This window comes from Ruditapes philippinarum, unplaced genomic scaffold, assembly GCF_026571515.1.
Source record: "Ruditapes philippinarum isolate M1 unplaced genomic scaffold, ASM2657151v2 ctg2383_1_1_1_1, whole genome shotgun sequence".
Lineage (NCBI taxonomy): Eukaryota > Metazoa > Mollusca > Bivalvia > Venerida > Veneridae > Ruditapes > Ruditapes philippinarum.
The window spans coordinates 111,999-135,065 of NW_026853302.1; the positions used below are offsets into that span (position 1 = coordinate 111,999).

Consider the following 23,067-nt stretch of genomic DNA (forward strand, 5'->3'; position numbering starts at 1 on the left):
TCAAACAAAATGTACCAGAACATGCCTTTGTCGCTAAAATGTAAAATATTTATACAATTAACACAAACTACATATTAAAGCATCCTAAATGCTCAAATTTAAACATTTCCTCTTAAACAATGAATTTTATGGTGATATACATGTATAGAAAATATCTAAACAATATCTTTAAGACTTAAATGTCTTCATGCAAAATTTTAAAAAGGGATAAATATGGTATATGTGCAACAAAGGTTCTATCTCCATGAACACAAAATTCACATAATAATATTTGTAATAATTTTCACACAAATGAACATTTCTGCAAATTATTTTGACAAGACATAGAAAAAACATTGTTGTTGTAAATTTTCATGCACATATTGACATAAAATCAAAATATAATCACATTTTCATATAATTTCTTCGCCTCAAAACAAGAAAACATGGATAGAATTAATGTAACAAAGGTACCAACTCCACCTCTGGAGTTAGGACCTTTGTTAAGTTCCTCCAAGAACCATTTTCACCTTAAAAACAAAGATGTGAGTAACAAAGGGAGGTTATTCTAATTCCAAATAACGTTCTTTAAATCACAAAGGTCCTAACTCAATTTTACCCTAAATTGGAGTTAGGTACCTTGTTGCACTGACCCCTTTTCGTTGCTTCCTTTTCCAAATTTAACATTGGCCGTGTTGATAGCCGAAGTAGTGGTACTCTACCTTTATAGATACTCTCCTCAAAATAAAACACAAAGAGTCAAGACTGACACCTCGCCTTGCGCTAGCGATTTTCTAAAAACTTTAACTCAGTAAGTAAACTTTGTTGCACGATATATGTTATAAAAGAACAGCTATTTCTCTCTATAGATCATTTTCTTCTTATATTACGTTTGTTTTGTTTCGCATTTCTTCTTATATGTTATGAATTTTGACGTGACAAAAGTTCGAACGATGCCACGCGTTTCCATGCTTTCAGCCGTTGTGCAAACGGTGCAAGAGTTCGTTAGAGCATTTGGCATTTGTTTACAGTACAGACTTGTTTGATTCTCTTGTTGTCTACAAATGGTATTATTTTATAATGAGTTCAGGAGGACTTTAGTAATTTAGATGACATCCTATTAGAAAGTATTTCTAAGAAAGTGATGCATGTGACAAGTCCTGAATTTGGATGAAGTTTATTTCTTAGAAATTTGTTTGTTAAAGATTGTTTGCAATCCGTTCATTTGATTCGTGGGTTATAAGATAAGATTGGCTCATTAAGATTATTTTACATTGGCACCTACCATGCTAAATAATATGAAAAAGGCAAAGCCTCAAAGCGAGCTCGATGTACTTTTAACGTGAAATAGTATGAAATAATCGCTCATTTTTTATTTCAAATGCAGTGACGAGTGCGTGTGACGTCACACGTACATTGTTAAATATGGCTCCGCCCCTGTCGTTAAATGAATAACGAGTTTTGAAAACGTTGATAAAACTTTGTTTGTTTATTTTATTTTACTCTATAATTTTTCAAGCGAACTAAAGATTATTAAAAGTGAAATAAATGTAAAACTTAAATCGTTTGCGACATTTAAATAGCGTACTTGATTTGATTGTTTTGCACGTGCTGCTTGGCGCTACATTGTGACGTCCCGTAAACAATACTTTAAACGTCTGTACAGCATTAACGACTGAATAAAAGATAATGGTGTTCGGATTCATTTTCTTAGTTAGACCATTTTCTTTCATTCTAGATAGTTTTCACAACAAAATTCGACCAAAAAATGTTTTTATTTATCAGATTTTTCAAACAAAATGGCGCCTTCAATTTTCATTTTACATTTTCCGTTTTAAAACTGTCATTCGATATTTTATACACAGCTTCCGTTATTCTGGTTCCCTGTCCAATTATGGTTACCATAGACGTGAGCGGGTGACCAGTCTACACATCCGTTTTCAGTCAGAATTCCTCAGTTTTTATCCTTATCTTTAAATTCGAAAAGTTGCGATGTGTCCAATTCGGTACTTCGGACGAAAGTTTTCAAAACCATCACTTAGCAGGTACTCGTGTTACCGTAAAGCTCGCTTTGCGAGCAGGCCCTTCGGGCCAGCTCGTCGAGCTCGCTAATAAATGATTAATTAGGGTATCTTCACTGCTTTTTAAATGGGTCTAATATTTCGTGATTTTTATAGACCTGGCATCCATAAAAGTTGAGATTTTTTTTGAGAGATTTTTAATACTTAGGGATATAAAAGCGGATAGGGTATAATTTTGTTGTTGGTCAGGTCTAGGATTTCATGATATTTACGGACTGTCCGTAAATTCATAGATTGTCAAGAAATTTAAAGATTTTTCAATCCATAAATTTAAAGATATTCAATGTGAAATTTGCTGTTTTTAGTTTTAAACTAAAATCCGCAGCTTAAGACAAGTTGTTTTATTGATTGTTTATATTTACAAAGGTAATGGGGTGAGTTTCATCTTTGTATGATGATTTTGAAATTTTTGTTAAAAGTGAAAATTGAAAGTCATCAAATTGTTCTGAATCTTACCATACTGTTACATTTATTCATATATAATAAGTAACCTTATCCATTTTTACCTGCGGTTTTGAATTTTAATGCAACTTCTACTATTTTCTTATTTCATGTCTGTAAATGTACAGATTAAAAAATCTGTAAAATTATGGATCGTCCAAAAAATTACAGACTGTCCATAAATATCATGAAATCCTAGACCTGTTGGTAGCAGTGTAGATAAGAGAAATAAATCCTGCAGCTTAAAATAAGAATTGAACTGTCTTAAATGATGAATTTGTGGCTTCAGCTCAAATGACTTTAATAATAAATAATAAATGTCTGGTATAAATATCCTTGCAAGGACTCTACACAAGTTTTAACTGAAGCTCGATTGAAAAATTTTATTCAATCAAAAATGCGTAAATGAACAGGTGTAAATTTTCTTACCTACAATCCATTTGATGATAAAATTACTTTTTAATATTAAATGTTGATGTAATAAATTTATCAAACACTTACAATCAAGCAAAAAATATTCTTATTATGATGTATGACTTTACTCAAGATTTTGAAACATATGCCGATAAGATAGGACAGAAAATAACCATGGTAACATTTAGTGGTGTGAACACCGTCATATGATGAATTGAATTTCACAAATTGATGTGTTTACGTCCAGCTGAGAAAGACGGTCATGGTTGACATGTTCTGTTCAGATGCTCAGTTCTTTGAATGGTCGTTTTAAGAAGTAATTGAAAGTTTTTGAACTTTCAAATATTAAATTTATGAAACAAATGCTCAAATTGTATGTCCGAGATTATTTTTTGGCTTATTTCAGTGTTTTATCTAGAATTTCAAAATTATGGGGGATTGTCCCCCCACTCAACTGAAAAATGTGGGGGATTTGAAAAAAATGTGGGGGACTATTACCTTACAATATGATTTACCGAAAAGAATTCATTTAATTTACGCTCCGTCATTTTTAATAGCTATAGCCTGCTCAAAAACGGAAATACAAAAATAAAATATTGACGAATACTACAAAACACACGCGAGATGACCCAGTCAGCTGCTACACGCGATTTAGTACGTATTTTGGTCATAACCACTAGTGAAAACAAACATGTTCAAGATGCAAATTACAATGAAAATAAAATGAATTAAGTTGAAAAGATCGTCAGATGGGCGACTTGGCGCGCATTGACTTCATTATAATGCATGTTCTGCATAAAATATGCGCAAATAGCACAATCACGCGGCCTAGATGCAACACTATTATTTTATAACAGATATTCAGTCATATTCCCAATTGAAAATAGTATATTATTTTCCCAATCCACAGGAAAAGATTCCCTAAAGAAAGTTTCAAAATAAAAAAATATTGAATAAAAAATTCTGAAGTCAATGAGAATAAGGGCTTCTTCACTATTATAGCTTAGATGTTTGAAGATGCCATCCTAGACAGTGATTGCATTCATTTAATCACTGCAAAATTTCAGTATTGCATTTTTCCAAATTTTTAACAAAGCTTCACTGAAATTCCCAATTCATTGGGTATGGGTCATTTTCCCAAAACCCTGGGAAGAATCCTGTATGTGTGTTTGAGCAATATTTCAAAATAATAGTTAAGAATCAACAAGAATAAAAGTATTTATAACTGTTTTCAGCACTTATCTATATAAAAAAAGTCAAATCTGTTAAGTTTTCCAGAGATGTAGATAACGGAGATAAGTAGCTCCTGTATACTCCATTGAAATATCCTTCATGCCTATCAAAAAATGAAAAATTAGGCATTTTTGTAGCAAGTAAAACTTAATGGATGTACATTTTATCCCTTTATAATAAAGTATACGCCATTTTAGAGTTAAATCTTCTATCTATTGCTGCATGTTAAAATATTGGTAACTTTCTATGCCTTTCACTTAAAATTTTTTTAGCAGAGCATACCTAGTAACCTTCTGTCCTGAGCCAGTTTTTTCATCATATGCATAGTTATGTAACAAACGTTAAGTAGTTCTTTTCAAAAATTGATTAATCATTTAAATAAAAACTGTAAATGTTTTTACCTGCAGCCATAGACAAATGTATAAGCTTTCAAAAAATGTATTATTTTACTGATCAATAAGTTTTACTTGCTTTAGAAAGCATGCATGATATCTTTACTGGTTAGGAAGTTGCCTAGCTCTGTTATCTATGTCTCAGGGTTTTCACATATTGAAAAAAGTTTGATCTTTCTGGCAGCTATAGTATTCATAATTGGTAATTTTTTTGTGCCCCCACCTTAGTGGCAGGCATTTAGATTTACCCATGTCCGTCCTTCCGTTCGTCCGTTCTCTTTTGTGTCGCAAGTAACTGAAGAAGTATTTGACCTAGAGTCATGAAACTTACCAGGAATGTTGATCAGCATGTGTAGTTGTGCACCTGGGTATTTTCGCCTGGATTTATTTAGTATTCTTAGAGTTATTGCCCTTGACTTAGAAATATTTTGCAATTTTCAACTTGTGTCGCATGTAACTCAAAAAGGATTTGACATAGAGTCATTAAACCTTACGGGAAGGTTGCTCAGCATATGTAGTTGTGCACCTGGGGTTTCGCTTGTGGATTTATCGAGTATTTGTAGAGTTATTTTCCTTGACTTAGTAAAAACCGTTTCATTTCCTTGAGTGCTTGTGTTAGAATCACCAACTTTACAGGAATAATGATCAACATCACTGTGAAGCTAATTAGCTATGCACCTGGGACTTTGCATGTGGATTTTTTTAGTTTTGTTAGAGTTATTGCCCTTGACTTACAGTAGTATAAATTTGCAATTTCCAACTTGTTCATGCATATCTCTAAAAGTATTTGACTTGTAGGCCTGAAAGTTTACAAGAATGTTGGTCAGCATGTGTACTTATGCACCTTGGGGTTTGCTTGTGGATTTATTCAGTATTTGCAAAGTTCTTGCCCTTTACTTAGTAAAATTTTTAGTTTTCAACTTGTGGCACACATAGTCCAAAAAATATTTGACCTAGAGTCATAAGATTGACAGAACAGTGGCGTGTGGGGGCACCCGTGTCCTATGGACACATTTCTAGTTAAAAATGAGGTTATTTTGTATGGGAATTCAGTGTTTTTTTTTTTAAATTTTCAAAACAACCTGTGGCTTTCTGAAGGGGAAAATATAGCCCGATAAATCAGAAAAGGAAGAAATCAAATTATGGAATTTACCCACACATTTTTGTAAAATTTTCAATTTCAATTCAATTTAACATGCATCAGGACTCGAGCTAGTGGGCGATTCGGGCGAAATAGTCGCCGAATTCCGTCTGACTTCGCCGACATCCTACATGAAAGCGAAGATGAAGTCGCCTGATTTTATTGATCCATTATTGAAAATTACCAACAATAACAATAACTGTGAATAACATGTTGTGTGTGTTTGCTTTGTTTACCCTCGCCGCCGGAAAAAGGGACTGTCATGCATCTCAATCAACGCGAAATGTCATTAATCCGTTTGTTTACCAACATGTCATAAAAGTCTAATTAACAGACACTCGAAGAACAATTAGACTTCGCCCACGGCGAGATTACTGATACGTGCGAGAAACCAATCGTAATTCACGTTTTAATCGAGGCGACATTATTAAACCAATCGTTAAATCGCTAACATACAACTACCCGTAACAATTATTTATGATGGACGGATCAAACGTCAATTAAATTTTCATTATCGAATGATTGTCAGAATTAAGATGACCGCTCGACATATAACTGTAATGGTAATTTTAAATGAAAGTTATGATAACCTTTTTTGTCGACTAGTTAAATTTGATAAAATTGACGGCATATTACACTGTATTTATTACAAATGAAGTTAAATTAAAGATCGTTTCTTTCGTTATCTACTTTCATTTTCTTTACAACATAAGTGAATATGAATATAATGTCCGGCGCAAGCTTTTTAATAGTAAATCAGAAGGGAATAACTGTTAATCCACCCATGATATGATCCATGATAGGAATCAACTATGGCTTTTTTATCTTCATTTAATGCAATGATTGCATTACATGATACTCATTCTTATTACTTGTTTCAAACTACTTTTAAATTAAAATTGAATATTCTGTTGTAACACAAATCCAATTCATTTAACAAGATATGTACAGTGAGTCAACATAATTGCGATAACATACAACAAACATCGATAAATGAATCTCCTCACTTCTCCCTAAAGCAGCTGGAGGGAGAAGTGACTTCTCCCTAAATTTTGAACCTAGCTTGAGCCCTGTGCATTGTACATAGCCGAGGCTATCTATAGGGACAGCATTCTGTCTTTTAGCTGCTGTTAAAGTTGTTCTGGTGAAGAATGTGCACAAGGCATTTAAGGGGAAGATATTAGCATTTTTAGGGGGAAATATACCTATTTTAGGCTAGGGGAAACAGCCTTTATTCGGCTGTAAAATTAAGGAAAAAAAATCACTGGAATTAGGGTCTTATATCAACCCCATGTGATACTGAGAAAATGCCTTGGTTAATTATTATTGACAAGTTTTGTTTGAGTACTTCTCTAACTCAAGATCTAAGTATAGGTTAGAGTGCATATTGGGTGTTCTTCGTAAATAAGAAAGCTAAAAAGGAGCGGAGCTTGCGAAGCGACTGTAGCTTTCTTATTTACGAAGAACATCCAATATGCACTCTAACCGGCTTAGTGCTCCGCCCATTTTTTCCGCCCAACACACTGCGCGACGTCACACGATAGCCTAAATGTGTATAACCAAATTTGGAAGAGGTAGCGGTACACATGTTTTGCATAGCTTATTCCCGCATTCTGTCTAGGTAAATCAGACAATATCAAGGTGCATATCCATATCAGTACCCTCTTTGCTAAATATTCTCAAACGGTACCCTCTTTGAACATACACAGGTCATTCTCTGCTAAAAACAAACCAGCGATGGATAACAATGCAGTAAAAATTCATTGTACATTGTAATAAGGAAAGGAGGTATGACACGTAGAAAAGATGTATACCACGGAACACTAGAATGTTTTATTTATGTGCTGATTTGTCATGTGCCCGATTTTCATGTACTGCAACTTCACAATAAGCTACAACAATAAGCTACAAAAAGTCGACATGTCTTGCCTCGCTCGTCACCTAGACATATTTTTCGGGCTGAAATGATCCTGTAGCTTGATTATATATGCAGCATACATATTTATTATGTTTATATACACATCATCTTCGGACAAATGGCAGTATATTGTCAAAAATAAATGTAAAATTAATAAAAACACCCTTCTTTCGGTTTTGCAGCGGCACGGGCTGTAATATTTACATAAAAAGTAAGAAATATAACATACATACTTTGTTGGAATAAGTGAACTTTTTATTTGGAAATTATAAAATGATACTGGTTCGTAAGTAATAAAACATTTTAACTGTTATTTTGCCTGTTTTCATTTCAATGAACCTCTTTTTTTAATTCTATGCCGTAGTGACGATATACATGTGCGTGTACGGAAAAAACATGATGCATAAATATTGATTAGTAGGAGTAAACTTCAAGATCTCTGCACATGCGTATATTTCACTTTAGCGCTCTTCGAAACTTAGCTCCGCCCACTTGCGTTTTATAATATAAAACGTCCAGTTTATATAAAATCTGTTCTATTAAGATTTGAAACCTGAAAATTTGAAAAATCCTCGTCGGTGATTGGCTTAAAAAAATTGGCGAGCACTAATGTTCCTTTTCATCTTTTATTGTCATTTTAGGACAGAAATCCCACCATGTCACAGAAGTTGCCTGCAGATTCTGTGAAAGAAATGGGACCAGGTAAATATAAATATGCACCTTTAAAACCTTGGCAGCAATTATTAAATGAATAAGTATTGTTGGTAAACATTAAGATTTTAAAACCATGTAATCTATTGTTAATGATAAACAAGTCTAGCTTTACATTAAAAAAATTTCTTTATTTTATTCAGTTATGACGAATGGCAGTTCTATTTAGTGGTTTTAAGTTCAGATTTAAATAGGGTCTGCTCTTATTAAGCAAGGCAGGATAATCATTGCATTTAAACAACTAGCTATTAGTGGCCAGGTAAAATCTACAGTAACATCAGAGACATAGATAACGTTATGTTATCTATGTCTCTGGTAACATGTTATGACTCGCATCACTTTTTTGGTAAATTTCAATTACCTCAATTTCTTGTTAGTATTTATTTACCTGCCAATTTTAAGAATTAACCTAGCTGCTTTCAAGTACAAAAAACAACAAAAAACAAAACAAAAACGCCTGCCAATCAAAATAATTTGACAGTGTATTCACACTGGGGTTTGTGTTATGCCTAACATGTTTTCTTAGATTGCATAAAAAAATTACAATAATTTCTTTGAAGGAAACGGTTTATTTGCACTAAAAACATAAATTTTATCGTAACAGATGATGTCACCAAACCAGCCATCCGCAATGCGGTTTGGAAGTACATCGAAGAATGCGACCTAGCCGACTTTCCTCGGCCGGTCAATAGGAGGATACCCAATGTTAAGGTGAGTTATCTTTCCTGTTTCGATGTGAGTTGTCTGTACTGGTCTAAAGAGTTCTCGGACCTGTTTTTAGTAGAATTTAATGAAAATGCTAATCTTGTTTTCTGATTTGAGTGATCTTTCCTTTAATTTTTAGAGTTGTCTATCTTAGTTTACCTATAGCTACTGGTATGCTTGTCTGATAAAAGGTGTCTATCCTAAATTGGCTGACTTTCAATTTTCATATTTACCCCCAAAGTTAATAAGTTGATTCCAAAAATGGAAGCTGGACAAGTTTGTTTATTTAACAAGTGCAACAGGCTTTTAGCTAAATAGGAAGTGTTATATTATTGTTTCAGGGTGCTGCCACTGCGGCAGAACTTATACCTACAATGCAGGAATTCAAGAAAGCCCAGGTGATCAAGATTAATCCAGATAAGCCCCAGGAACAGGCTCGATTCTTGACCCTCGATGTAAGTAACATTTTTAGCTCGACTTTTCTATGAAAAGGGGAGCTATCCTACTCGCCCCGGCGTCGGCGTCACACCTTGGTTAAGTTTTTCGTACCACCCCACTTTATTTCAGAAGTATTACAAGTATGGCTTTGAAACTTACCATACTTGTTCACCATCATAACCTCCATCTACAGACAAGAGTACATAACTCTGTCAAGGTTTTTGACAGAATTATGGCCCTTTTTTGACTTAGAAAGTGTATTGAGCTTGGTTAAGTTTTTTGTACCACCTCACTTTATTTCAAAACCATTGGAGGTATTGCTTTGAAACTGACCATACTTGTTTACCATCACGACCTTCATCAACAGACAAGAGGACATAACTCTGTCAAGGTTTTTGACAGAATTATGCCCCTTTTTGACTTAGAAAATACATTGAATATGGGTAAAATCCACTTATTGCCTTAACCCTTTGAGATATTGCTTTGAAACTTTTAATGCTATTTCACATCATTACCCCCATCTGTACGCAAGAGAAGGTAACTCTGTCAAGGATTTGTTTTAAAATTAAGGCCTTTTATCGACTTAGAATCTTGGTTAAGTTTTTAGTACCAGTCCACTTTTTGACTGAACTGTTTGAGATATTAATTTGAAAGTTGGAATACTTGTTTACAATCATGATTCCCAAACATGTCCAGGAGAAGGTAATTCTGTCAAAGATTTTATTTGAATTATGGCCCTTAACTGTCAATGTTTTGTATTATAGGCAAGCACTAAAAAACTTAAAAAATCTATCAAATCTATATATTATGCTGATTGTACAAAAATATACTGCTTCCTTGGCATAGATTTCTTGAAAAATTATGTTATTATGTCATTTACCAAGGTGTTCTGAGTGACGTAAAAATACCTTATTCTCTCAAAGTGGGTTTAATACTATTAAATTTATTTAAGGCTCAACTCAGTTTTTTTTTTCTTTCTTACCAGCCCTCTTTTGACTTAAACATTTCAAACTTTGCTGCAGTGTTCAAGGGTATCACACAATTCAGTAAAATAATTCTTCACTAAATATCTTAATGCTCATGGCCATTGTTCACTTTAAAAATACAGAGATTCTTGTATTGCCTTTTACTGCAAAAACTTTTTTTATTGGCAAGCAATAAAAAAGTCGAGCGCGCTGTCTTACGGACAGCTCTTGTAAACCTGCTTCTAGTTTATAGTGCAAGTGGTAGGTGGTAGATTGTGCACTGATGGTAAATTTATACCAAAGGTTGTGTTGTGAATTGAAATATTGTAAACATGAAACTCTGAGACATGATTGTTAATTAACTTTAAGTTGTCTGGTGGCATCAACTGAATGAATCTATTCCACGAGTGCAGACCAAGATCAGCTGGTATATCTGTACAGTCTGATTATGACCCGCACTATTGGCTGTACTTATTTTGAAATTTTCCCTTTTTCCTAAAAATGATAAATGATTTTGTCCAGATTAAAAGATTGGCAAGTCCATTTAAAATATCTAGCATAGTAAGGATTCAGGAGGGATTTGTTTTATTGTAGCATACATTGAAATATTAAATAGTAACACAGTGTTTGTTTCTGTTTAAAGTCTCCTTTTTTTTGCCTCTGGGCATATAGTAATTTCTCCTATCTTTACTTTAAACCGACAGTGATTTTCCATAAAATCTGAGCATAGTGTGAATGTCTTGTAATAGATGAATAGATGAAACCAAACTAAATGATGTATATATGTTAACATAACCTCTGACCTTTTACAGGCTGGTAAGACCTTATTGGTTCCAACACCACGTCTCAGATCTGGGCTATTCAACAAGATTACCCCACCCACTGGGGCTACAAAGGACATCTTGAGGATATGCTCGACTTCTCAGGTATATATGTCTAATGTGTTTCTTATATGTTACAGATAACAGAATGTTCTATATTATATATATACAGGTGAAAAGCATTACATGTCACTGAAAATTTTATGGTCTCTTTGGTATATATTGTGTGTATGTTGAATAATTAAAAAAGGATTTCTAATCTGTGTGAAATGAATTCCAGGTTCATGATTGAAAATAAAGTAAATTTTCTGTATGTTTTTCTGCTAATTGATGGGGGATAAAAGGAAGCTTTAAAAATGTTCTTCCCTAGCTTGCTACTTGCCTAATAATATCACTTTGATATAGAATACTACAAAATACTATAATACTACATATGGTAACCATGGTAACGGTATAGCAATATATTAACAGGGTGTACGAGAGTACAGCTCTACCTTGAGTCTCGATGATAAAATGCAAGTGGATTTGGTCATCATAGGATCTGTTGCTGTCTCCAAGACAGGTATTCATTGTCATTTATGCACTAGTCACTTGTAACCCTAGAAACCCTCTCCCCATCTTAGGGAAGTGCAGTGAATAGTGGTGAAAATGAGCAGCGTTTTAAACATCGATTGTACACTATTTAGTTAGTGTGATGTTTTTTCAGGGCAAAAAAGTAGCCAGGAGATTTTATAACTGAAATTTTACAATTTGACAACATTGTAGGGAGGAACCTTTACCAAGGGTTGGAAACTTCAAACCTTGGGGCCAGCATTATTCCTCAAGGGATAGGGAGTGGGTGTCACATTTCAATTGACTAGTGTATAGTCTGTTTGACAATCACAACTGCAGCTTTACTTTCTATGCTTATAACTAGCTTGAAACTTCTCCTCGAGTGATACCAGAATTTATAGGGAACATTATTTGAATATATAGGGAATACTTAGGGGAAATTTCAAGCTGTTTTTCCTTTAATACACCTTTACAGGTTCAGCGGTATCTTTGCATAGCAAACCAGCCATTTTCATTTTTTCTTATGGAAAATCTGTGTAAATTGTGTACAATTTTTGTCATTCGCTCTTAGATAAGTTTAGATACGCTCCTAGAGAGTTTAGTGTACTGTATATAAACAGCAAAATTGAATGCTGATATATTTAATAGTATGAAAAAAGGAAAAGTTATGGTTTGAAATGCAAAGAACCCTGATACACGGTATACATGAGCAGTGTGTGATAAGTTATGATATAAAAACAGCTGGGTGTGATATGTTAACAGGGAGTTGGAGAGTATGGCCGACCAGTTGGTTTAGATGACAAACTTCATGTTGATATGGTGGTTGTTGGGTCTGTGGCTATGTCAAGATCAGGTACATAGATCCATCATGATTACTTTGCCGTTTTAATTCTGCCTATTATGGGGTAAAAGGTATGCCAGAAATATTTTGCGTGGCAAAATTTGTCGACTTACTGTTAAAGGTCACAGATAAAACAGATTTCGTGGAAACAGTTGTCTTGATATTTATTGGTGAAACTGTGAATGAAATATAGCTTTATGATACTTAATATTGGTGCTAGGGAAAATAAACAAGACATTTTGAAAGGTTACCTTTGCAATACATAATAGAAACATATAACCAGTTTCTAGCTTGTTTTAAAGAAAAGTGTGCAACTTTTCTGCTATAGATTTGTTAGTTTTTACTTTGTTTAGCAGAAAAATTATGGTAGGATTCTTTCATGTGAAGAATGCATAAATCTTTCTGTAACAGTATTGCTAGAAAGTCGCTGTTTGACCTTTACAACGTTCCAGTGCCTGAAAAATCAACAAAACAAATTTTAACTTGCAGTCCAGTATAAGGGTTTTTGTAAAGGCTCTTGTTAGCACCCTTGGCAGGCTAAGTGTTGGATTATTTTGCTAAAATGCTTTTCTGAAATGTTCCATATACTAATATGCTTTACTCACCTTCTTTGTAATCTTTTATTTTTGTTCTTTTTCCTTTGCTTCTTCATCATTTATATCTCTATAGTATCTTAAGTTCTTAACATTTGATTTTCATTATACTGAGTTTATTAAACAGGAAAAACATTGTTTTAGAAAAAAACAAAAAAAAACATTCATGAAGGATATTTTTATTCTACAATTGCTGCCTTTTCATTTTGATATTGGCATGTTTGCCTTCTACCTTTTATTTGGCTTGAAAATTATTATAAACTGTTTTAAGATGATCAAGTATTAAATGAAAATTTAGGTTGATAATTTTACTAGCATTTTTTTTTTAATGAAAAACTTTTACAACTTTTATGTCATGAAATGTTAAGATATTTATATAAAAGGGGTTTTCATAAGGTTTATTATTACAGGACTTCGTATTGGTAAGGGTGAAGGATTTGCCGACCTAGAGTGGGCTATGATGTCATCAATGGGAGCAGTTACCCAGGATACTGTCGTCATAACAACTGTGCATGAATGTCAGGTCAGTTATACATAGCATGAATGTCAGAAAAGTCTTATTTGAATGTAGTGTTAGACAGATCTTTCTATTTAAATGTCAGGAAAGTTATGCTATTGGGATGTAATGGAAACTTTTCTATTTAAATAACATGAAATTTTGTAATTTCAGGAAAGTCTTGCTTTATGAATGTCAGGAAAGTCTTGCTTTATGAATGTCAGGAAAGTCTTGCTAAAGTCTTGCTATTAAAATGTCATAAAAATCTTGCTATTAAAATGTCAGGAAAGCCCTGCATTTTGAATGTCAAGAAAGTTATATACTTATGAAAAGGAAGTCGTGCTACTAGAATGTCAGGAACTTCTTTAATTTGGAAAATTAAAAACGAAATTTTCTTGCAAGGCCATTTTTTCCAGTTTTGTGAAAGCAACACAGGGAACATCCATTAATATTACCAATATTGCCACAAGAAGCAGTAAAGATTTTTATGCCCCCGCCATGTAATGGCCGGGGCATATAGTGTTACCCTGTTCCGTCATTCCGTCCTTCTGTCCTTCCGTCCTTCCATCCTTCCGTCCTTCCGTCATTCTGTCATTCCGTCATCATCAGTTTCCGTTCATTATCTTAAGAACGGTTGCACACATTCAACTCAAATTTGACGTATGGATATGTCATGAGAAAATACAGGTCAAGTTCGAATTTGGTCATGGTTCGATGATTTTTGGCAGAGTTATGTCCCTTTTACTTTGAAAATAATATGAAATTTCAGTTTCCGTTCATTATCTCCCCAACGGTACAACACATTCAACTCAAACTTGACATATGGATATGTCATGAGAAAATACAGGTCAAGTTCGAATTTGGTCATGGTTCGATGATTTTTGGCAGAGTTATGCCCCTTTTACTTTGAAAATAATATAAAATTTTCAGTTTCTGTTCATTATCTCCCCAACCGTACAACACATTCAACTCAAACTTGACATATGGATATGTCATGAGAAAATACAGGTCAAGTTCGAATTTGGTCATGGTTCGATGATTTTTGGCAGAGTTATGCCCCTTTTACTTTGAAAATAATATGAAATTTTCAGTTTCCGTTCATTATCTCCCCAAAGGTACAACACATTCAACTCAAACTTGACATATGGATACGTCAAAGGAATGCGCAGGTTAGTTTAAATTTGGTCATGGTTCAATGATTTTTGGCAGAGTTATGCCCCTTTTACTTTGAAAATAATATAAAATTTTCAGTTTCTGTTCATTATCTCCCCAACCGTACAACACATTCAACTCAAACTTGACATATGGATATGTCATGAGAAAATACAGGTCAAGTTCCAATTTAGTCATGGTTCAATGATTTTTGGCAGAGTTATGCCCCTTTCACTTTGAAAATAATATGAAATTTTCAGTTTCCGTTCATTATCTCCCCAATGGTACAACACATTCAACTCAAATTTGACATATGGATATGTTTTTGGAATGCCCAGGCCAAGTTTGAGTTTGGTCATGGTTCAATGGTTTTTGGCAGAGTAATGCCCCTTTCACTTTGAAAATAATATGAAATTTACAGTTTCTGTTCATTACCTACCCAACAGTGTTACATATTCAACTTAAATTTGACATATGGATATGTCAAAGGAATGGGCAGGTCAAGTTGGAATATGGTCATGGTTTGATGATTTTTTGGCAGAGTTATGTCCCTTTCACTTTGAAAATAATATAGATACATCTTACGAATAAGCAGTTTAAGTTTGAATTTGGTTGTAGTTCAATGATTTAAGACAAACTTATCATTCCTGAATGTTGGAAAAATTTTGAACTTTCAGTTTCAGCACTCTTACTTTTAGCCATTATTTTGGCTACAAATATGCAATATGCTATTTTTAAAAGGTTTAGACTGAATAGTTTCAATGCCTTGAACATTTTATGAAAATGGTTTGTGTTAACATTGAAAAGTTTTAAGGACTTTAAACTTAAAATGAAAAAAATAATTAATGCACCATCTGAAATTTTGGCTGCATGCGGGGGCATCCGTGGCATGATGACACATTTCTAGTTTTTGTCATATTTTTCCATATTGTTGATATTTATTGTGTTGTATATAGATTGTTGATATTTATTGTGTTGTATATAGATTGTTGATATTCCGGAGAAGTTGATTGAGGATCATGACCTGACTGTAGACTACATCGTCACTCCACTAGAAATCATCAAGTGTAACACATCCGGGAAAAAGCCAGCTGGAATTATCTGGTCTAAACTGGAGCCTGGCAAGGTTAGTTCTGTAAACAAAATACTTACTGGTGAAAGTTGTTTTGTACAAGTCTCCACCACTGGGGATGTTGAAATGTCTTGTGTGAGGAAGTTGCTCAGCAAGCTTCCTAAAGGTCAGCGGTGGTCTACCAGGTGGCAGCTTGTGACTGACATACTAGAAATTAGAAATGCACAGAGGACCTCTTAGTGTCTTTCTTCACCTAGTCTTGATGTAAACTTGGTGAAAAATGAAAACAAAATAATAAATTGAACAGACAGTTATTTCTTTTGGTTATGCTGTTTTGATGTAGCGATAAAATCATATTCTTTTTACCCCTACTGCTTTAGGGTTGAGTTATTTACATTTACCCTTGTCTCATGCTGTGTGTTCATAGGCTGACAAAACAGTGCAATGTGAGGGCATCTTTGTCTTTTGGACATATTTCTAGTTATATTTTATATTATCATGATAAAAATACAATCATTGAGCACTTGTTATTGAAACACAATAATTTGAAAGTTTTTGTAAAGCATGTTGATAAAAAAAATACTTACTTTTTTTGTAGAATTCACAAATTTATATACCTAGATAATACAAAACAATAAAAACAAATATTTCAAATTATAAACTGTTGTGTATATGTTTAGCTAAAGAGAGTTCCAATCCTGCGTAAGTTATGGCAGGCCGAGAAAGATGCCGGTAAAGACGTGACACTGAAGGACGGTCAAGAGTTTGACATGGAGGCTGCGGAGAAAGAAGATGCAGAGCGCGAGGAGCGTAGACAGCAACGTGAGGGGGAAGAAGGTGGAGACGGCAGACGTAGAAGGTGCGATATAAATTTACCCTAGACAGGGCTGCCGATTTTCCGAGGATTCGCGGAAATCCGCGGATTTCGTGAGCTCCTGGGTCATTTTTGAGATCGATGTAAATTCGACAAAGACAATAAATTCATTCATATTTTATACAGTACCCAAAAACCGGCACGCTTCGGCTTTTATCGTTACGCTAGCCGCCTATGGTACGTCTGTAAGCGCTTTTCTCATTGGTCAAATCGAGTCTTTTTTGGCATTCTATTTTAGAATAACCAATCAAATTACAGTTTACATTGTCGCTCTTGCCTGTTGTCAAAATGCGTCAAAATGTCGGATATTTGTTTTGAGGGCTGATGAAAACCTGAAGTCCAACTAAAGTGTCTCTGAATGGCTTTAAAGGCAACCAAGGAAGTCAAATTTAGAGTCCAGGAACTTGATTTTAGGGCATACCAAATCATCAGAATCCAGGAGCTGCAAAGAGGGCTTGCGCAGCCCCCTTGACCCCCGGCGTATTTTCTTCTGATTTTGCAATTTGCTGTTGGCAGCCCTGCCTAGACCAGTTAGGTTTTAAAACAAAACGAAGATTGTAGTTGTTATCATATTTAGAGTAGAATGTCTTCATATTCTAATCTGCCCTATATACTCAATGGGGAGGGCATCAAATTAGTTCTCCAAGTGTCACTGTTTTGATCCTCGGGTGTGGTGAAATTTTTTCATGACAGTTCAGGCATTGAGTCAAGTGGTCATTTGTCTCTCACTGTTGATTAATAAATGTGAAATTTGTAAGTTATTAAGAAAAGCTGTAAGATGAACCTACCAATTAGATATGACCATAGATGTGTTAAAATAAGTCTTTAAAATGCCAAATCTGGCAGGCCTTCAATTTCATGTGAAATAATGAAAGTATTTTCAATTGTACAAGCAAAGGGATTTAGGCTAGTTGGAAAAAATCCAATTCTCATTGTGAAGATATGTATAATATGAATTATGCTGTTATAAAGTTTAGTAAAAGTGTAGTATATTGTTAAAATTTTGTGTAAAAGACTTATCAGTTTGTAAATGATTAATTAATTGTTTGGCTATATGTTTGTCTCAGACTCACTACTGTTTATGTTTAAAGATACCGCAGAAGGTTTGGTGGTGGCGGCAGGTTTAGTGGTCGTGGACGCGGTAGAGGTCGTGGACGTGGCCGACCAATTAGTCGGGAGAGGACCGAGTCTGAAGGTGGAGAGGGTACAGATGGTGAGAGACAAGAGAAAGGGGCAGGAGAGGGAAGTGGAGATAGACCTCAACGTAGAAGGTAAAGTGCCTCATTAAATGTATGCACAATCTGAAGTTTTATATACACTATGCACCACTTTGAGTCAATTGTAACCTCGTCCCTGAATGCTCTTGAGAGAAGAAGGGACAGTGACATAGGGATCAGCAGAACCCTGATAAAATCTCTGCCCTGCAAGGTACTATCAGATTGTTAAAGCACTACCAATTCGTGTAAAAAAGGGCATATGTCATGATTTTAAAGTCTCTACAACATACTGCAAAATAGCCACAACTAAGAGGGAAAAAACTGTTCAATCACAGCTCAGTACAACTGCTTAATTTGCTGTCATCAGGTGACACATGTGATAACTGAAGGCTCTTGTTTTACTGCATAACCATTATGCAGGTCAGTACTGTCAGTACAGTTCATGGATCTTTACCATTTGGCATTATTTTAGCTTGATTTGATCAAGATCACTAAAATAAGATGTTACTTCTTTTTTCATAGTATGGTCTTGCTTTTAGCATTGTTTTAGTGTATCCTGTTCACTGTAACCAATATTCTTGGTTTTAACATTATCAGTGAAGGCCCACAGGAAAGTATGTTGAAGCTATATATCTCAGTATAATGTATAATTTTATTTGGAACATTCAGGCAGCGTAGATTCAGGAGACGTCCCAACCCAAGACGTTCAAAGGAGTCTGAAGGTGAGGCTGATGGAAGTGGTGATGCTGCTGACAGGGATCGTACCGAGTCAGAGGGCGAGGGCAAAGAAAACAGGCGCCGCCCACAGAGGAGGTAAAGATATGCATTTGCACAAAATAAATTGACTAAAAATTGCAAATCTAATCACATTAAGTAAAATAAACATAATGTAATGACTCACTTAAGGGCTGACAATAATTTTTTATTACAGGCTGAGTAGGTAAATGAATGTTTTATAAAATATATGATCAAGTGCATTATTATGTTCTTAAATTTAATCTGAAAGGGATAAAGGTATATCATTTTCTACTAAACATGTTTACTAAACACTTATTTAAGAGCACAATAGGAGGTCACTGTCCAAGGCCCATAACATGTATTTTGACAGAATTATGGTCCTTTTGGAAATTTATTCATTATCCAACCTCTTGTTTTAACTATCAGAGACTGAGAATAGTGAAGCATGTTGTTCTCCCAACTGCTCTTATTAAATGTTTCTGTATGAATATATAATTGTTCAATGTTTCTATCTGAAGATATAAATGTATGCTTTAAGGTTCCGCCCACGACGTGGTCGCCAGCCTGCACTGTTTGTGGGAGGTTTACCAAGGTCCCTCAGAGTAAGCACTTTCAAGACAGAGGTGCGCGGACGCGATGTTGATCCACTCAGGGTGATCTGGCACGGCGGTAATGGTCACGCTTTCCTTCAGTTTGAAAACAGCGACCTGATGGAGACGGCCCTACAAGCTCTTGACGACCTGAACATCAACGGGAAGAAGTTACGCGTTGAAGAGGCTAAAGGTCGTCCTCCACGTGGAGGGGAACGAGAAAACCAGAGTGATGAAGTGAAGGCCGAGGCCGACACCAATGCCGAATAAGGCATTTCACCAAAGATTTAGTGCAGATTTACTCGGCATTTATATCTGTATTTTTTGGTTCCGGGATCTGCTGAAATATTATATGCTTGTGATTAATGTATGACAGTTCTGATTGTACTACCAATGTTTGCTGTTTTGATTTGTGTACAGACAATGAAAAACCCCCTTCCACACATGTAGTGACATTTTTCTTGAGTATACCATGTCGGCATCGGGCAGCTGTAGTATCGCTCTAGCTATGATCATAATTTTCTCCTCCAAAGTTAAATACTGCAGGCTGTCTTTTCTGCTCAGTTTGGCCAGAGTGCAGAAAAGACGTAGTTGTTTAAAATGAAAAGAGAAGATGTTTGTAAGTTAAAATACGTCAAAAATGAAGAAAGCCATGAGTTCGTTTTCTTACACAGTTGAAATGTTAATGGTTAAAGTTAAGAAGATTTTGTTGGACTTGTTAAAGATTGTTGATTTTAATTCTATTTTCTACGAACTTGTTGAAAAAAAAAAAATACAAAAAAAAAAATACCCAAAACACTACTGGTATAAAAAAAAAAAAATCCTTGAAAAACTGCTAAAGAAAAAATAATATGAGAACATTTTTTTTTCCCTTTGTTTATAATGATAATGATGGAGTCACAAACCATGAATATGTCTTAATTTGAAATGTAGTTTATTATATTTCTTTATTCAGTGTCAATCAGGGATATGGGTACAATGTCCTATTATATTTCAATATGAAGAATGTGTACAGAATGTTCACTATTATATTATTATAGCAAAAATAAATGCATATTTCCTGGAGCACATATTCTTTTTTTTTTTTTTTTTTTGGGTGAATTTAATTTATTTGACGATTTTAATTTGTCCTGAGGACTTTTTTTTATTATTATTTATTTTATTACTTTTTTTTATTATTTTTGAATTAAATGGAGCTCAAGAAGAGATTATGTGATTGTTTTATATATAAATTAAAAAAAGAAAGAAAGGGAATACAGATACAGGTCAAGGCTTTTCTATATATATATATTTGTTAATGGTAGAAAGAAAGAAAATATTTAACCTGGCTTATTTACCAGGCAAATAGTTATAACAGTGAGCAGATATAAGTATTTTCTACATAAAAAAAGCAGTGAATTGTATTTTCTACATCAAAAAAGAATTGCAGGAAAAACCTTGTTTATGAATTTTGTCTGTGTTCGATAGACGTTTTAATTTATGTGTTCAAATATTTTAATGTAGGAATATATTGCATTTATTTATTGATATTATAAAACAACTTTAGGTGTAAGCAATATTTGACAACTTTTCACTCAGATATATATAATTCTCTAACTATGCAAGTTGCGACACAAATTTTTTTTGTTTTTTTTTTTAAAACCCATGTTTCATACATACTTTAATGCTTCTATACTTCTGTTTTGAATGTCTTGTGTTTTTGGTTTTTTTTTAAACAGCCCTTGATGGTTTAGAAAAAAATTTTGAGCCATAGAGAAAAGGTCAAAGGTTTACACAGCGAAATAGGTTAAATTTTAGTTCAGAATATTTATTTGATTGTAGCTTTGTTAAATTTTGTCTGTCAAATTTGTTTTTTGGCATCATAACTTAAATTGCATCATACCATATATTCTGTAATAAATGCCCCTGTTATGTGTTCTTAAATGGGAAAAAAAAAGGGTTAGATATTGTGAAAGTGAAGATGATATTTGCTGTGTGGTATTTTCTGCTTGATTGGAAACACCAGCTTTGTTTAAATGTTTTCCTGGATTGATAACTAGATGTTATTGTAATGGTAACTCAGTTTTTGTTTTATGTCAAAATTTAGCAGAAGGGTTTATTAGAGATTATATGGTATTCATTTAAATGTGAACATTTTTTTTTCTGTAGGAGCTCCGATTTCTTATTATTTTCCATAAATTAGATATTTAAGCATAAATGGCAAATTCTTAAGACATTAAGTCATATAGAAAATAAATGTATTATTTTATCCTTTTGTCTGAGGATTGGCTAAAACTTACACTTTTTTTGCAATATGTTAAACATGGTATTTGTATTTATTTGTTTCTTGTGCATATCATTTTATCCCTCATTCATACTTAAACCTTGACTTTGCGAATCTGTACTTTTGTTTGAATGTTTGAATTTGTTTCCAATGATTAGGTATTTTTGTTGTTCTGTTTTTTTTGTTTTATATAAAGAATAAGGCCATTCCTTTGGTTGTAAGGTAATCTAAGTAAATCCAAGAAACAAACAAGTGTGCTTGAACAGGTGCTCTCTCAAAAGTTTTTGGACAAAAATTTCTTGCTGAATAACTAGTTACATAATTAAACTCCTTTTCAGTGATAAAGAGAAAGATGTGAAGGGGTTTTTTTTTTTTTGGGGGGGGGGGGGGGGGGGGTTTCATGCAATTTGTTCCTTAAACTCATTTTTAAAAGAAGTTTTCAGACAGAATATTTTGACTACAAACTTTTGAAGAACAACTTGTCAAAATTTCGTATTTATTATTTTATTTTTTATGCTTATTTTTTTTTCTTCGTACAGAAGTTAATACTTAATTTGAAGTCCATCCCATGAAAAGACTTTTTTTTTTTTAATTGTTTATGTTTGTGTTTCTATATGATTGATTTGATATTTATGTGTGAATGAAATGCTTCTTGGACTTGTCATCTGTTTATCCTCTTTTATGATGGTGATGAAATTATTTCTAAATTACAATATTTGTTGGCGTTTTTTTTTATGTTTTTTTTTTTTTCTTACTTGAATTGCAATATTTGAATTGTTGAAAATGTTGTGAATTCAGACTTTCCTTACAATGAAATTCAAGGAATTCATATTTTGAAGATGAAAGATTTGTCTGAAAAAAAAAAAAAAATTAGAATTGTACAGAAATTATTTCCGTCATCATAAAGTGTTTTTTTCATTATCTACATACGTTCGTATCTGTAATCACAAGTATTTTAGGTAAAAAAAATTAAAACATATTTTCATGACGTTGCCTTTGTTATTTGTTTAAAGACCAAAATTTTCTACAGGAGCAAATTTCAAGTTAAAGCTGGTTGATGCAATATTTCTGATTCAAATTAACTTGTGAGAAAAACAGTTCTCACAAACCATTTGTGGGAAATAATATCCCTTTATATAAAATGGCACTTCAAGAGGAGCAAACTGTTTATTAAACTAAAGTTATCCGACCCAAGATGTTTTTGGCGTGGAACTCCAAAGGGCTTTGTATAAACTCCAGAAAATTGTTTGTCAATCCCAGCACATGCACTTATTATGTTTATCAATCAAACAATGTACAATCCTGTTTTAAAAAAGACTTTCAATTTCTATAATATGGTAGGTGAAATATTTTTTCAAAGTTTATGTACCATTTGATATGAAAGTCTAGACCTGTAACTTGTGTGTAAAATTCAGATTACTAGTAATTACTCCTACTTAC

General features: G+C 33.7%; 1 protein-coding gene across 2 annotated transcripts; it reads left to right on the forward strand.

The window, feature by feature from the left end:
• The first annotated feature begins 665 nt into the window (after positions 1-665).
• On the forward strand, positions 666-22,615 carry LOC132736435 (methenyltetrahydrofolate synthase domain-containing protein-like). 2 transcript variants are annotated; one of them, XM_060723563.1, is made up of 12 exons: positions 666-790; positions 8,241-8,301; positions 8,915-9,021; positions 9,357-9,470; positions 11,231-11,344; positions 11,711-11,801; positions 13,636-13,748; positions 15,859-15,999; positions 16,626-16,804; positions 17,911-18,090; positions 18,706-18,849; positions 19,313-22,615. In XM_060723563.1, the coding sequence occupies exons 2-12, from the start codon at positions 8,256-8,258 to the stop codon at positions 19,632-19,634; spliced, it is 1,551 nt and encodes a 516-aa protein (XP_060579546.1). In that variant the 5' UTR covers positions 666-790; positions 8,241-8,255; the 3' UTR covers positions 19,635-22,615. The 2 variants fall into 2 exon arrangements, with proteins under 2 accessions (XP_060579546.1, XP_060579545.1); XM_060723562.1 differs by lacking the exon at positions 666-790 and adding an exon at positions 968-1,046.
• The last annotated feature ends 452 nt before the right edge of the window (positions 22,616-23,067 follow it).